This window comes from Lemur catta, chromosome 1 (genome assembly GCF_020740605.2).
Source record: "Lemur catta isolate mLemCat1 chromosome 1, mLemCat1.pri, whole genome shotgun sequence".
Lineage (NCBI taxonomy): Eukaryota > Metazoa > Chordata > Mammalia > Primates > Lemuridae > Lemur > Lemur catta.
The window spans coordinates 47167734-47185667 of NC_059128.1; the positions used below are offsets into that span (position 1 = coordinate 47167734).

At 32.9% G+C, this 17934-nt stretch overlaps 1 protein-coding gene across 1 annotated transcript in view; it reads left to right on the forward strand.

Annotated features, from left to right (window-relative positions):
* The window catches only part of MDGA2 (MAM domain containing glycosylphosphatidylinositol anchor 2), a 762383-nt gene that overhangs the window by 459311 nt on the left and 285138 nt on the right, over positions 1-17934 (forward strand). The window contains exon 4 of the mRNA XM_045567836.1: positions 8398-8594. Within this exon, the coding sequence (XP_045423792.1) occupies positions 8398-8594 (197 nt within the window). The remainder of the gene's footprint in view (positions 1-8397; positions 8595-17934) is intronic.

Sequence of the window (17934 nt, forward strand, 5' to 3'; positions counted from 1 at the left end):
CCTTCCTTAACTCCCACCTTTCCCTCAGCCCTATTTGTAATCACTTGCCCTGTTCAGTTCATGTGAGTCTTCTCTCCATGCCCATTGCCACAACCTAATTTTAAAGCTCCCATCACTGTTCATCTCAATTGTTCCAGACACTTTCTTACTGATCTCCATTGCCACTCTTCCTACCACCTGTATGGCTCAGAAAGAGCCAGGATGATCAAAAAAGAAAAAAAAAAAAAACATAATGAAATTGATTTTCTTTATCATGGTGCTACTAATGATTTCACCCATTGTTACCTCTCAAACATCATATCATATCAATGTTCCCAAACACCCAAAACTCTATTCTAGCTTTGCTGCATATCTGAAGTATGATATTTGCTCTGACACCTCAGAACTTTGTACCTGCCACTGCCTACTCTACCTGGCTTACTCGCTTCATAATTCAGGATTTCTCTCAGGCATCATCTTTTCAGGAAGGCTTTACTATTCTTTCCAGAAAGAATCAGTTATCTATCTTTGATTTACGTATCTATAGGATTATTTATCTATTTTTTTAAATCTTACTGATGTTTTTTGACTCATTAATTGTAGGCTACTTATAAACTGAGTGGTTTATATGATATGTAAAACTACGTGTGAAAATAGTGGACATACAAATGGAAAAATTTGACTCTAATACTAACACTGCTGTTTATAAACTGCAAATTACTTAATCTTTCTGAAGCTCAACTTTCCAGGAAATTAAAAGAGACAAGTTTTCTATAAAAATAAAATTAGTTGACATACGTGAAGTTTCTTTCAAAACACCTGGCCCAAAATATGTGCTCGGTAAATATTAGTTCTATCACCATTAGTTGATGATATGTAAACTGTATGCTAAACATCTATATGTCAAAGTGCATAGGAATTCAAAACATATTTGTAAAATAGAACTGACAAGTAGATAATTCTTACAGGTACACAATGGAAAACTATTTAAAATTTCAGGCCGGGCACAGTGGCTCACGCCTGTAATGCTAGCACTCTGGGAGGCCGAGGCGGTTGGATCACTCGAGGTCAGGAGTTCGAGACCATCCTGAGCGAGACCCCGTCTCTACTAACAATAGAAATAAAAATTATCTGAACTAAAATATATATATAGAAAAAATTAGCTGGGCATGGTGGTGCATGCTTGTAGTCCCAGCTACTCGGGAGGCTAAGGCAGTAGGATTGCTTAAACCCAGGAGTTTGAGGTTGCTGTGAGCTAGGCTGACGCCACAGCACTCACTCTAGCCCGGGCAACACAGTGAGACTCTTCTAAAAAAAAAAAAAAAATTTCAGATTGCCTTGGAACCTTCCCCTTGCCATTTCATTAAAACCTACGTCAAATTTTTTCATGCTTTAAGTTCTTTTGGGAGACTTCTTTCTAGAGATAAGGAAAATAGCAAACATCATCATATTTTTTATTTTCTTAAAATGACTCTAATCTGTCAGTGTCTGGCATATTTAATCAGCCAAAAAAAAAGTTTCAAGAAAATTATTTCAGTTATAAAGGAGTAACTGCTGCACTTAAGGAAAAAATTTAAAATTTTTAGATTATTATTAGGTATGGGTAGCTTTGTTAAAAACTGACATTGACTGTATTAGTAACAAATAAATCTTTCTTTATATTAATCCGTTTGATTATTATTGAATATTTATGTCCATTATTTTGGTTTTTAGGAATTCAAACATAACTGAGGTGTGGGTCCTGTTCACATAGGAATATATTTTATAGAAAACCATATGAGTTATGTTATTAAAATATATTTAAAATAAATATTTGTATATCAAAAATAATGTATTTAATTAATCACATTACTTTATAAATGTGAAGAATTTTAGCCCCCAATAAATAATAAAAGTCATGTGCTCTTTACTTCAAAGAACATTTTGCATTTGTCAGTAAATATGATTTTTAGATGTTTGAATTTCACACACTTTAGGCTATGAAATTAAAATGTTTTAAAGAGAAGAAATTAGATAAAATATCAACAATAACAGAAAATAGTCCAGTAAGGTTTTGTAATATTATCAAGGCCATATAGCATGAAAATTGATTATTGAATAAATATAGATGTAGATCTTTTAAAGATTGAAAAAACTGATAAATAGTAATCTCAAAGCAGAACTGAATAAAATTTGGATAAAACTGTGTAGCAAGTGCTCTAAGTTCTGGGAGTGTTGGAAGATGTTGGTTCTCAAATGAATCCTTCTTATGAAATTGTCCTCACCTGAAAAGAGCCACCTAAGCTAAAGTCAAGCCTCACCAGGGAAAGTCCTAATTCAGTGACTGATCAGTGTCCTTTGTAGGAAAACTCTGCAGGGTAACTCTGACAGGCTTTCTCAACTCAGGAATTTCTTCTGGATCATTTGGCACCTTTGTAGTGATGTATCATAGCTGAACTTCTTCCACTGCCTAGTCCTATTTTTTTTTTTTTTGTATGCCACCACATGAGTTGATCCTGAGGGCACACTCCAATAAATTTTCTAAATGTATGTCTTCATGAAAGAATCAGATTTCCAAAGAACTCATTCCAGGTGGCCTGAGGAAGTTGACTCCAAAAAAATGGAAATTTAGAGATGGATCACCCATTAGTCAAATACCTGACTGGCAATGGGGACTCCATTGCTGAAGGGAGGAGGACCACCAATAGCCCTTGAATGGTATCGTGGTACGATTGTTAAAATCTTCACCTATAGTAAACAAGGGTAGATACCAATGGAAGGCAATGCACTATGAGTTCAATATCTCAGGCTTTTGAGGAATTCAGAGGAAAGCAATAATTATAAGGTCAATGGAATCAGTTTTTTCTGGGCTCCTTTCATGCAGGGGAAAAAATAATGAAAGGCTGAGTATACTTAATCATCACTTGAGGGTGATAACGTGAAAATAAGACCTCTTTAGCAAAATATAAAGAGACTCATCCTCTGTAACAGGAAGTCATAAAAGCCAATGAAAAGGCTTAGGACTTATTTAAATAAGTATTAATAAAACAGAATTCCAGGAAGTCTGCATCCTTAGCTAAGCCAGAGTCTGAACCTTCTTTGGGAACAAGTGGAACCCTGACTTGAGGGTGTGAGATACATCTGGGTTTATGAACTCTGTAACCTTTAACTTCATGTATGTCTAAACCGCTGGGCCTACGTAAATGGCCTATTTTTCCCAGATAGTGGCTGTCACTTTTATCTTACTCAAAAATGATGCAGAAACTTCTTCCCTTTGAGACAACACACACCCTTCTTAGGATATGCTTCCACCTCCACTCCAGAACACCAGATCCATATATAGGGTCAATAGATAATATTACTTGGCTATGGAAATACTTGGTTTTTAAGAAAGAAAAACAACTGCTTCAAATGACCCTAGACAATATTTGCTGGCAGGAGTTAGGGGAGTATGGAGCTGGATCCTGGTGCTGTTGGACTAAGTGGAATAGAGAATAAAATTGAATAGGATTGAGGATGGAGAGAAGGGTCAGGTGAAGATAGAGAATCAGAGTTTATTGATAGGGAAGCATTCTACCATGATACAAGATTTAACACCTTGGCAAGGACAGCAGGAAACAGTGTTACATGCTGCTAGGGTGGCTTTTGGAAACTTACAGAAAGCAATGGTCCCCACTAAATAAAATATTAATATAAATGCCAAGGTTGCTGTGCAGACAGTAGAAAAAAAAATACCAAAAGACTCAGAGATGTGGGCATGTTAAAGTAAACATACCAAGTAAGTAAGGTCAAAAAATGTTATCCGTTAACTCTATTCTTTGTAAGGCTTGTGGGACATCCCATGGTCTAAAGCAACAAAAATGTGCTGATGACTGAGACATAAGCATAATTGAGAGGCTGCAGCAGTAACTATCCTCTTTATGTAATTATTGATGGCAGGAGATGCTCTTATAAAATTGGGTTTCTGATAGCAATGAGGATGACAGAATCTCAAAATAATAGAGTAATAGAGGTTAGGTCATGGTGATTAGTTGTCACAAGAAGATGGGCACAATTTTCTTAATGAGCAGCTAGTTTAAATGCATCCAGGACTCTCGACTCACAGAGAGCTATGGAGATGGTTAATAGAACACAGCATCCCTAGGGGAAAAGTAAGTAGACAGCCAACAAAGTATTATACAATCTACACAATTGAAATAAATCAAAGATGGATGATGAGGAAGCTGAATATGCCCACCTAATAAAAAGTCATGACTCCTTGTACAATCTCTGAACTTGAGACAATTTTCAGAACTTGAACTCATTGACTGAAGGCTCGTCTGAATCACCAGAAAGATCCCTGCAATACCACAGCAAATATCCATGGTAATGATTCTCTTCTGTTCTTCCATAAAGAGCCTATGTCTTTTTACTTGGATAACATGTACTAGGGAAAGGATACTTCTGAAACATTTTGAGAACTGTCATACACAGGATCCTAGTTGACCTATCTAGGATTCTGCAGTGGACACATTGCCATGAGATTATCTGGCTACATTATGTACTACATCACCTGAAAATGCCAGCTTCATAGAGCGACAGGCTGGCATTTTGAGAGGACAGTTGAGTCTTGCAGAGATAATATCCAATGAGGAGCAACTGCTATCCTCCAGGGTGCAGTTAAATCCTAAATCAATGACCATTATCATATGGTGCTCTTTTTTTACTTGTAGAATACATGGGTCCAAGAACCAAAGAGTGACCTCACTTGCTACCATCTCATCCAATGACCCACTTGGGAAATCTATGCTTCCCTTCCCGCAACTCTAGGCTCTGCCAGTTTAGAGTTCTCAGTTCCCAGAAGTGAAGAAAGCTTCTAGTAAGTGACATAGCAGGAGTCACATTACTCTTTAAGCCATGGCAGCTACTCAGCTACTTTAGGCTTCTGTGTCAGGAAACAGCAGATAAGGGGGGGCACTATCCTGGTGGGAGTAATTAGCTTGTCTGATTTGCTAGAGGTAGGACTGTTGTTACATAGTGAGCCAGTAAAGAATAAGTTTGATACACAGTTGATCCACTGTGTCATTTCTTCGTATTCATTTGTCCAATTTTGGTGGTAAGCAGACAACTGCATCGGCCATGGCCTGAGAAGAGTCTGGCGAATTAAGGACTCAGATTTCCTAGTGACAATGTTCTGGTAACCCTACTATTGTAGTTAAGATACCAACATCAAAAGATATACTAGACAAGGGTGAGAGGAATGTAGAATGGCAATAGTAGAAGATGATCACACCTAGGAAGTGGACCTGAGTGAATGCTGTGTTGCACCAGCCAGATCCCCTCCTCAGGACTTAAGCATGCATTATTCCAGCACCTGATTGCTATATGCTAAATCCCTCTCTAGAAATTGCCCTAAGCCAACCAGAGCAGCCCCTCCTAAGGTTATGCCACCTAGTGGGTAACACAAATTGAATGACTGGTTGATGGAGCAGGGGGTGGCTATGTAAAGGCTTAGCCCCCTTGCCTCTGAGTAGGACAGATCTGAGGGGACATCACAGCTCCAGAACTTCTCCAGAGCTACTGAGACCTTTGCAACTGCTCTGTAGTTCAACCCTCCCCCTGCTCAAACCTATTTCTTTCACTCCCCAACATGTGCTGATCTAGAAGGCATTTCCCCAAACCATTCCTGCATATACATCTCTGTCTTAGTTTCTTTTTTATCAGAAAGCTGTCTTAAGACAAATACATATATTAGGTATATATTTAATAATAATAGAATATATATTAAAATATATTTAAGTGACACATAAGTATATAAGTTACTTAAACTATATATTATTATATGTATACATAATATATATTTACATACATACACACATACATATATACATACATACACATAATCTCCCTTAACATATATTTTTTAGCCATGCCATCATTTGACTTGTCTAAAACAAATTTTATTTTAGCATGTTAGTTTTTAAATCTGAGATGCAAAAAGATTTATGAAGTAGAAATTCCTAAACATGAGGGAGTCAAACAGATAACTTAGCCAATAAAATGCTCAGTAAGCCACCATCACACGATTAGAATCTCAAAAGGCCTGTAATGCAAAACTTATCCAAACCAGGGAAAAGCATGTTTAAACGATTGTTAAGGTTCAGTCTATTCCTGACTGAGCTTATTGACACCACCACCTAACAAGAAAAGAGCTAGGAATACATCAGTAAATGGATGTTGGAAAGTACAATACCATTAACTGTTTGGAGCCTGAGAACAGTCGCCATTGTTATACTTTTTATCATCCAACTCTGTTTTGCTCCTAAGCTTTCTGAGTTCAGAATTTTGTTTTTACAACATATGCAGCTCATATCTTTTAAAAATGAATCTATAGCTAAAAGAAATTATGTGTTGAACAAAACAGAAAATAAATTGTTTGCAGTTGAATCAGAGTAACTTTTTTCGAGTCACTAAGGCTAAGTTCAGTTAGTCTCCTGTAGGAGATATATATATGTATTATATATGTATAGCAAAACGCCAAATAAGTGAATATTTGGTAGATATTTAAAACCTTTAAACATTTCTTGATAATGTACTAGTATCTTTAAATATGCCAATAATAAAACCAGATAGCATATATCCCTACACTGCTAATAGAGTGAATTGAAAATGAAAGTTCTTTAAACATTACCAAAAAGCAGCAGTTGTTCTGTAAATTTACACTACTAAAATTAGAGGCCTTTGAGGTAGCTGTGAAAACATTCTAATGTTGGAAGAAAAAAACCCTTCAGAATGTTGCAAAACTAGAAATCAAAGTAGGGTTGTTAAGCCATTCAAATTTGAAAAAAATTAACTTTTTTAAAATAGGGAAATTTTGAATTCTGGTCTTTGGTTCTATAAGGTAGCTATTACTTCACTACTTTTGTTGGATTTTTACTATTTTAACATATCAAAGAGAATCTTTTTCTAAGGAACAGTGTCTTTTACATATTAAAGGTGGCAGATGCTCACACACTTCACTATTCTTATGTCTACATAAATATTATTGGTTCTTTCCACACTTTCACAAAACTGATTGTCAAGTAGAAGCCTGAACAAATGAGCAAATGATATTTTTACCTATTTATAATGAGAGTTGAATGTATTATAAATTGGTGAGATAAAGGCAAGAAAACAACATGGAATCAATGGGAGTTTAAATGAGACTCTAAAAATTATAATATTATTATTAATAGTAATAGCTAACTTTTATTGAGAATTTACCATATGCCCAGGTCTTTATGGACTATCTCATTTAATCCTTTAACAGTCTGAATAGTATAGTACCATTATTATTCCCATTTTACTGGCAAAGAAATTGAAGATCACAAGGGTTAAGTAACCTTTCATGGTGATAAAATTAAAAGGGGTAAAGCTGGGTAAAGGTCGTAATTAACCCAGCAATTGTTTGCATCATACTTAAGTATATACTAAGTTTATACTAGCATAGGGAACTAGGAGCTTGTTGCTTTAAGGCAAGTATACCTTTTAATTTCTTTTTCTCGTAAGAAAAGGACCTGGGATATGCCATATCTGAGACTGGGAAACTATGGCAAACTAAGGCCCATTAGCCAAATCTAGCTGAGAGGTGACTATTTATAAATAAAGTTTTACTAGTACTCAGCAACATTCTTTGTTCATTCATTTACTTACAGTCTTTGGCTGCTTTCACACTGCAGCGGTAGAGATGAGTAGTTGAGACAATGACCATATGACTCACAAAGATCAGATATTTACATATTGGCCTTTTCCAGAAAATGCTAAATCCTATAGTACATAGTCTTTCTTTAGGATTCAAGTAAAATGGCACATAGTTCCAATATTCAGCAATAGAAATATGAATGATGTTTAATAGAGCCTCTTGTTATCACATTTCAAATTAGCAAATATAATCTAGGATATAAAATTTGAGATGAAGAGAAAATCATATTTTGTGTAAGATCATATTTTATTATAATAGAAAGTATAATTTATAAATATAATACTTTATTTGATAATATGATAGTTATAAATAATAGGTAAAAAATTAAGGAAAAGAGTCAATTGGGCTGCTCTATACTAATTTCTCTGTCACTGTGGCTCATTGTTTTGGCTAAACTCTTGAATGTGAAGGTTTTCAGTTTTGATCTCTCTCATGGATCACTGTTTTCTGTAGCTATTGGCATAGTTGGAAATATACAAGATCATATGTACTATATCAACAAATAGAGATCTTAAGAAATAACTATTGTTTTAATTTGTATCACTGGAAATTTCTTTGCCAATGAGTTCAATAAGCTCAAAAAATGAGCCTAATGATAAGTAATACAGTGAGTTAGGTACGTGCATCTTTGGTTAGCTTGCCTTGTATATGCTCAATACAATACTTTAAAAGCCATGTATCTCATAACATTATCATTGGGTTGTTTTTATTTCTTCTAGATTTGGATGATCCAGTAGTAACTGTTCATCAAAGTATAGGTGAAGCTAAAGAACAATTTTACTATGAGAGAACAGTGTTCCTCCGGTGTGTTGCCAATTCCAATCCACCTGTTCGGTATAGCTGGAGACGTGGCCAGGAGGTGTTACTGCAAGGATCTGATAAAGGAGTTGAGATTTATGAACCCTTCTTTACCCAGGTAGGAATTAAGGTCTCATATTTCCACCCAACACTGCTGTAATACTTTCCTAATTCAGACAGCATGTAATATTATAGCTGTTTGAAAAGATACTTTATCCAAATCGGGCCTTTTAAAAACCAATATGTGCTTGGCTGAAAGATCAGAGAACTACAATATAAAGGGCAACTTGTTTTTTATGTGGTAGTTAATTTAAATTGCTAACTCTTAAAAACATTTTTAACTTGATGTATACTAACTTTATTTCTTTATCCATAAGTTTGCCTAGGTTTCACTATAAAGTACATAATTATATATTTTGCTGACTGATTTATTTTTTGTGGAAAATATTTCTTTTAAAAAGAGATTTCGATTTCCCCATTTGCAATGGTAAATAACTTTTAAAGGAACAAAGAAATCTGTTTGAAATTTACTTGGCTTTGGTTTTAGAAAAAAAAATGTCTTTAATTTCCTTTATTCATTTTTGTTTATGATGTAGTTTAGAAAGAGAGCCTTATTTATGTTAAAAGTGAAAATATCTAATGATTCTGATTTAATTTTACAGAGTGCATAAAATATGAAATATTCTTGTGTACTGTACTGGGGGTGGAGAATGAGTAATTCTTGAGGAAGACATTGAAATTTGTAGGAGTGTTAGCTGTTGCTATAAAGCTTTTTTGATGACTGGAAAGAAGCACAAACCTAAATTAACAAATAAAAAGCTTTAAATGGAAAAAAAATATTTGAACAAATATTCAAAACTATTGTGACAATGAATGATAATTTTTAAAATGATATAAACTAAACTGAAAACAAGAATTTGACCACATTGCATATATATTTGAGAAATCTGTATATCCCTATCTAGGGAAATATATAACTAAACTTTAAATATTATAAATACTTTACTTCACAATTTTAAAGATTAATACAGCTTTCACATCTACACTCTGATAACATAAGGTTATTCTGAGTTTGTAAATATTCCAGCATCCCATTTTTTCATCATAAAATATATTTCCTTTTATAACAAACTAAAGCCTGACATAAGATTAACATCATCTTCAGATTAATATAATTGCCAATGTTTAGATATCAACTGTGGGAGAATGCATGATAAAACAATAATATCTGCATGCATCATATTTGTGTTTTGCAAGTATATTATAAATAAAAATATTCATTTTTTATTTTAGCAAATATATAGAGCAGTTTTGAGTTGCCAAAATACTGATCTCTGAAAATCATCATTACACGTGTGTCACTAGTGAGTTTACCATGACACAGTATTGAAGACTATTTTGATCTGACCCTTGCTTGACGTAGGCCACTATGGCATCAAGTGTTCTGTGCCAGCAGGCAGGACTAAATTTTTCCCATATATTCTGCACTACTACAACTCATTCTTCAATTTTTACTAAAGTGTTTCTTTAGTTAGAAACATAAAATTTTTATCATACAGATAAATGATTGTTTATTATGTATTTGATTATTCTATTGTCTATTTTGAAAATATGGACATTGTTAAGATTTTATTAAAACATATTTTCCTCTAGCATTGTCAAACATGATAACATGTACAAATACTCGGGTAATTCTAAACACTTTTTAACTATGGCTATTTGTAACCTGCAAATGGGTCTGGTAACTTGGAAATGAACACATGGGCCTTGGTCAAATCTTAGGAAATTTTTTATAATATCAAGAAAATTAGAAATTTGTTTTAAAGATTTTAAATAAGCCCAAACTTTTAGAAAATTGACATATAATAATTGTACATATTTATGAAGTACAGCGTGATGTTTCAATAAATGTATACATGTGTAATAGTCAAATTAGGGTATTTAGCACATCCATCACTTCATCCATTTGTCTTTTTTGTGAGAACATTCAAAATTCATTTAGCTATTTTGATATATACATTACAATATTGTTAATCATAGTCATCCCACTGTACAATAGAACACAAAAACTTAATTCTTCCTATTTAACTGTAACTTTGTACCCAGTGACCAATCTCTCCCTATTCTCTCCTCCCCTCTCCAGCCATTCATTGGTAACCACTATTCTGCTCTCTATTTCTGTGAAATCAACTTCTTTAGATTACAAATACCAGTGAGACCATGAAATATTCTTTTCTGTGTCTGTCTTGTTTTACTTAACATAATGTCCTCCATGTTCATCCACATTGCTGAAAATGACAGGATTTCATTATTTTATGGCTGAATAATATGTCTGTGTGTGTATAACATTTTCTTTATTCATATATTAATGGAAACTTAGGTTCATTCCCTATTTTGACTATTGTAAATAGTACCACAATAAACATGAGAGTGCAGATATCTCCTTGTCATATTGATTTTATTTCCTTTGGATATATAGACAGCAGTGGGATTCCATAGGGTAGTTCTATTTTTAATTTTTTGAAGAATATACATACTTTTTTCCATGATGGCTGTATTAATTTATATTCCCACCAGCAGTGCACAAGGGTGCGCTTTCTGTACATCCATACTGCTATTTGTTATTTTTTGTCTTTTTGATAATAGCCATTCTAATGGGAGTGATATTCCATTGTGGTTTTGTTTTCCATTTCCCTGATGTAAGTGATGTTTTGTGCTTTTTCATATACCTATTGGCCACTTGTATATCTTCTTTTTGAAAAGTGTCTATTCAGATCTTTTGCCTATTTTTAAATCAGATTATTTGTTTTTGCGATTGAGTGGTTTCAGTTTTTTGTATATTCTGGATCTTAATCTATTGTCAGATGCATAGTTTACAAATATATTTTCCAATTTTGTAGGTTGCCTCTTCACTTTGTTGATTGTTTCCATTGCTATGCAGAAGCTTTTTATTTCAATGTAATCCCATTTGTCTATTTTTGCTTTAGTTTCTTGTGCCCAGACCAATGTCATGAAGCATTTCCCCTTCTTTTCTTCCAGTAGTTTTTATCATTTTATATCTTACATTTAAGTCTTTAATCTGTTTTCAGTTAATTTTCGTATATGATGAGAGATAGGGGTCTAGCTTTGTTCTTCTGCATGTGGATATCCAGTTTTCCCAGCACCATTTATTGAAGATACAGTCCTATCACTAGTGTGTGTTTTGGCCCCTTTGAAAAATCAGTTGGCTCTAAGTAGATGGATTTATTTCTGGGTTCTCTATTCTGTTCCATTGGTCTATAGGTCTATTTTTAATGTCAGTACCACAGCTGTTTTAGTTTCTATAGCTTTGTAGAATATTTTGAAGTCAGGTAGTGTGATGCCAGCTTTGTTGCTTTTGTTCAAAATTGCTTTGGCTGTTTGAGGACTTTCGTGATTCTATAAAATTTTACAATTGTTTTTCTATATCTGTGAAGAATATCATTCATATTTTGGTAGGAGTTGCAATGAATCTGTAGACTGCTTTGGGTAGCATGCACCTTCTAACAACATTAATTCTTCCAACCCATTAACATGGGATATTTTTCCATTTATTTGTGTCCTCTTCAATTTATTTCACCAATGTTTCATAGTTTTCATTGTAGAGATATTTCATCTCCTTGATTAAATTTATTTCTAAGTATTTAGTTTTTGTAGATTTTGTAACTGTGGTTGCTTTCTTGATTTTTTTCAGATAGTTTGCTATTGATGTATAGAAACACTAATGATTTTTGTATGTTGATTTTGTATCCTGAAATATTACTGAATTTATTTATTAGTTCTATTAAATAATAGCTTTATCATGGAATCTTTAGGATATTTTATATGGACGATTATGTCATCTGCCCACAGTAACAATTTGATTTCCTCCTTTCCAATTTAGATGCCATTTCTTTCTTTCTTTTGCCTAATTTCTCTGGGTAGGACTTCCAGTAATATGTTGAATAATAATAGTGAAAGTGGGCATCTTTGTGTTATTCCAGATATTAGAGGAAACGCTTTCAACTTTTCCCCATTCATTATGATGTTAGCTGTGGGTCTGTCATTTATGGCCTTTATTGTGTTGAGCTAGATTCCTTCTATGCCTAGTTAGAGTTTTATCATGAAGGGATGTTGGATTTTATCAAATACTTTTTCTGTGTCTATTAAAATGATTATATGGCTTTTGTCCTTGATTCTGTTAATGTGGTGTGTCAGGTTTATTGATTTGTACATGTTGAGCTGTCCTTGCATCCCAGGAATGGATTTCACCTGATCACGGTGAATAATCTTTTTAATGTGCTGTTGAATTTGCTAGTATTTTGTTGAGGATTTTTACATGTATGTTTATCAGGAAAATTAGCTTGTGGTTTCTTTTCTATTATTGTGTCCTCTGGTTTTGTATCAGGGTAATGCTGGCCTGGCAGAATGAGCTTGGAAGAGTTCTCCTTTCAATTCTTTGGAATAGTTTGAAAAGATTTTTTATTAGTTCTTTCTTAAATATTGGCTAAAATTCAGCAGTGAAGCCATCAGGTACTGCGATTTTTTTTGATGGAAGACTTTTAATTACAGATCCAGTCTTGTTACTTATTATTGGTTTGTTCAGATGTTCTGTGTCTTTGTGATTCAATTTTGGAAGGCTGTGTGTGTTAATGGATTTATCCATTTCTTCTAGGTTTTCAAATTTGTTTCCATACAGTTGTTCATCATAGTCTATTATGATCTTTATTTATATTTCTGTGGAATCAGTTTTAATTTCTTTTTCACCTCTGATTTATTTATTTGGATCTTTTCTCTTTTTTTCTGAGTCTAGCTAAAGGTTCATTGATTTTATCTTTTCAAAAAGCCAACTCTTCATTTTGTTGATATTTTATATTATATTTTAGTCTCTATTTCATTTATTTTTGCTCTGATCTTTATTATTTATTTTATACTACTAATTTGGGAGTTAGTGTGTTATTTTTCTACTTTCTTTAGGCTCAGTGTTAGATTTTTTATTTGAGATTTTTCTTCTTTTTGATAAAGGGATTTATTAGTATAAACTTTCTTAGAACTGCTTTCACTGTATACCATAGGTTTTATATGTATGTATTTTTATTTTTATCTAGAAATTATTTCTTTATTGACCCATTGAATGTTCAGGAACATGTTGTTTAATTTCCATGTATTTGTAAAATTTCTGACATTTCTCTTGTTATCAATTTCTAATTCAATACCTTTGTGGTCAGAAAAGATACTTGATATGAATTTGATCTTTTGAAATTTGACATAACTTGTTTTGTGGCTTAATATGTGATCTATCCTGGAGGATGTTCCATGTACAGTTGAGAAGAATCTATATATTTTATCTGTTGGAGGGAATGTTCTGTAAACATCTATTATGTCAGTTTGGCCTAGAGTAATGTTTAAATCTATTGTTTCTTTGTTGATCTTCTATCTGAATGATGTGTTCATTCCTGAATATGGAATGTTGAACTCCCCTACTATTGTATTGCACTATATATTTAGATCTGTCAATGTTTGCTGTATATATTTAGGTGCTCTAATAATGAGTACCTATATAACAGCTATATTCTCTTGCTAAATTAACCCCTTTATCATTATATAATGCCCTTCTTTGTCTCTTTTTCTTGTTTTTGACTTAAAGTCTTTTCTCTCTGATACAAGTATAGCTATGCCTGCTCTCTTGGTTTTCATTTGCATGGAATATCTTTTTCATCCATTCACTTTCAGTCTATCTGTGTCCTTACAGGTACAGTGAGTTGTTTGTAGGCAGCATAAAGTTGGGTATTGTTTGTTTGTTTGTTTCTTTGTTTGTTTGTTTGTTTAATCTATTCATCCACTTCATCTATTTTTTGGTTGTTTGTTTCTTGAGACAGGGTTTTGCTCTGTCACCCAGGCTGCAGTGCAGTGGCAGAATCATGGCTTATTGAAACTTCAAACTCCTGGGCTCAAGAGATCCTCTTGCCTCAGCCTCCTGAGCAGCTAGGAATATAGGCATACACCACCAACCCTGGTCATTTTTTTTTTTTATAGAGCACTTTATGCCTTTTAATTGTAGAATTTAGTACATGTACATTGAAGGTAATTAATCATAGCTAAGGAGTTATTATTGCCATTTTGTTAATTGTTTTCTAGTGATTTTGTAGATCCTTTCTTCTTCTCTTACTGTGTTCCTCTGTGGTTAAGTGATTTTCTATAACTCCTTGTTTTGATTTATTGGGTTTTATTATTAGTGCATCTATTGTAAATGTTCGCTTTGTCATTGCCATAAGGCTTACAAAAAACTTAGTTATAATACGTTATTTTAAACTGATAACTTAACTTTGGTCACACAAAGAAAGAAAAAAATAGATAAACTACTCTTTGCCTTCTCTTCCCCCCACCCCACATGTTCAATATTTATGTCACAATTTACATCTTTTTATATTACATTTTTAACAAACTATTACAGTTATAATTTTTTAAAGTTTTATTTTTTTAACCTTCATACTAATGATATAAGTGGGTTACACACCACCATTTTATTATTCACCCAACTGTCATTAGAATATTTAGAATTTGTGTATTTACCCTTACCGGTGATTTATATACTTTCAGATGTTTTCATTTTACTCACTAGTGTCCTTTTCTTTCATTTTGAAGAACTACCTTTATCATTTCTTTAAGACAGGTCTGGTGGTGATTAATTCCCTCAGCTTTTGTTTGCCTGAAAGAATGTTTATCTCTCCTTCCTTTATGCAGAACAACCTTGCTGGATACACAATTCTTCATTGACAATTTCTTTCCTTCAGCACTTTGAATATATTATCCCACTCTCTCCTGGACTGTAAAGTTTCTTGTAAGAATTTTGCTATTAGCCATATTGGGACTCCCTTTTTGTGTTATTTGCATCTTTTTCCTTGCTGGTTTCAGGACCCTCTCTTTGTCTTTTATTCTTGACAGTTTTATTGTAATATGTTGTGGAACAGCCTTATTTGGATTGAATCTGATTGGAGTCTTTGAACTTCTTTTACCTGGATATTTATATTAAAATCTTCTTCCACAACTGGAAAGTTTTCTGTTATTATTTCTTTAACTAAACTTTCTATGCCTTTATCTCTATACTTGCTCTTGAACAACAGTGAGCCATTTATTTGCTCTGTGGGTATAATCCCATGAATCTGGTAAGCTTTCTTTATTTCTTTTTTCTCTCTGAATATATATTTTCAATTAGCCTTTCTTCAATTTTTAGAGATTATTTTGTCTGTTTGCTAAATTTGGCTATTGGTTCTCTCCATTCATTTTTTATTTTATTCATTCTATTTTCAGCTCCAGGATTTCTGCTTATTTTTTTTTGCAATGATATTATTTTGTAATTATATCTATTTAATATTTCTATGTAACCAGTTCTCAGAAACTATCATACTGGAGCTCTCAAGCTAATAACTTGATTCTACCTTTTAAAAAACTTTTATTTTCTCGTTTTTTTTTTATTTTCAGCATCCTTTTATGAGAAAACAACTTGTTAATTTCAACATTTCAATACTAATACTTTCTTTCATCTGATTATTAGCCTGTATTATGCTGCACAACACAGATTTTCTCGACCTTTGGCTGTGCTAGTAACTCTGCTGCTTGGACAGTCTGAATTCTCTTTGAAATATTTAAGGAACAAAAAACTTTTCTTGCAAATTTTTGTTCTGGATTAAACAGCTATTGTTAATTGCCAATAGCGTGCACTTTTAGTTCTTATTTTACAAAGATTTTCCTGGTTTGATACTTAATTATGTAGCTTATCCCTTTTTCTGAACTGGCTTTGTATTTGCATCTGTCTTAAAAATCATGTTGGAAAGAAATATTTCAATACTTTTATGTTATATGTATACTTAGTTTGTTAATAGTAAATATATCTACTAGGCCAAACTGTGATGGAAAGACTCAAACATCAGTGGATGGCAAGTTTAGTTATCAAAGCCATGGGCAATGTTGGCTTTTTCAAAGATATTATCAATGTTTTTTCTTCAGAGCACACATGTTGATATACTACATGGGCCTGATATATACAAATCCAGCCATATCCCATGACTTTTATTTTCTCTTCATGGAATATTGAAATGTCTCCCTAATTGGTTATCATATTTTATTACAAAAAACTTCAGCCATTCAAAGTGAGCATTTAAAAATATAAATCTGATAAAATTTATTTTCTGCTTTAATTCTTCCTATGTCTTGCCAATATTTATAATATATCCAAATAATGTATTATGACCTACAAGGCCATGATCAACTTTGCCCTGCCTTGTTCTCACTTACCTTAGCTTATATATGCCATTGCACTGTTCTGGTCACACTATTCCTCAACAGGCCTAGCTTGCCTATGACTACGATCTGTGTATTTTTGATCTCTCCACACAGAATATTTTGTACTTAGATAATATGACAGGGGTCTTCTTAACACTGAGGACACATCACCTCAGGGAAAACTTCTCTGAAAAATCTGTATGAAGTATCATTCCTTTCTTTCCATAGTTACTCTTACCCAATGGCTAGTTTAATTTTTACTCATAAAATGATCAAATTATCTTATTTGTGTTTTTCAACATAAACTCACTAAATACAGAGACTTTTTTTTCAACACCCCAAATAGGGCCTGACTCATGGAAAATTCTCAAAAAATATATATTAAATGTTGAACCAATACTTCCATGGAGTTTTCTAGATTGCTAGCTATGAAATAATTAAAATTTACTACAAGTTGCTAGTAACTCCTGATTTACTCTCTGTAATGCCATCTCTCTTCACCCACTAAAGAAACTTAGTGAATGAATATGATGTTATAAATGAATCCATTTTAATAAATAATTTTCAAACTGTTGGTGATTTTATAGTTATAATTATTAGTGGATTTCTAGTTTAATTCCACTGTATCAGAGAGCATACTTTGAATAATTTTAACCTTTAGAAATTAATTTTGATGTGCATTATATATAAGCTAGAGTCTATATTCATAAATGTTCTATGTGCACCCAAAGTAATGTGCATTCTAAACTTTTGTTCAGTGCTAATTAGGTCACATTAGCAAATTGTGTTACTCAGATCTTCATATATATCTGATTTTTCTGTCTGTTTTTCTAAAAGCTATTGAGAGACGTTAGTTAACATCCATGACTATGGTTATAGATTTGTCTATTTTTTCTCTTATTTTTGTCAATTTTTGCATTGTGTATTTTGAAGATACCATTATATATTATTAGTTCATACAGATTTAGTATTATTATATCATCCTGGTAAATTATACTGGTATATTATCTTTAAGAAATATCCCTGTTTACCTCTAGAAATGTTTCTTGACCTAAAATCTGCTTTGTCAGTCATAAATTTAACTTCATAAGCTTTCTTTTGATTAGTATTTTTTTGGGGGGAAGAGCGTGGTGATAGTGGTAAATATTCATCTTTGCTTTCACATTTAAACTTTCTAT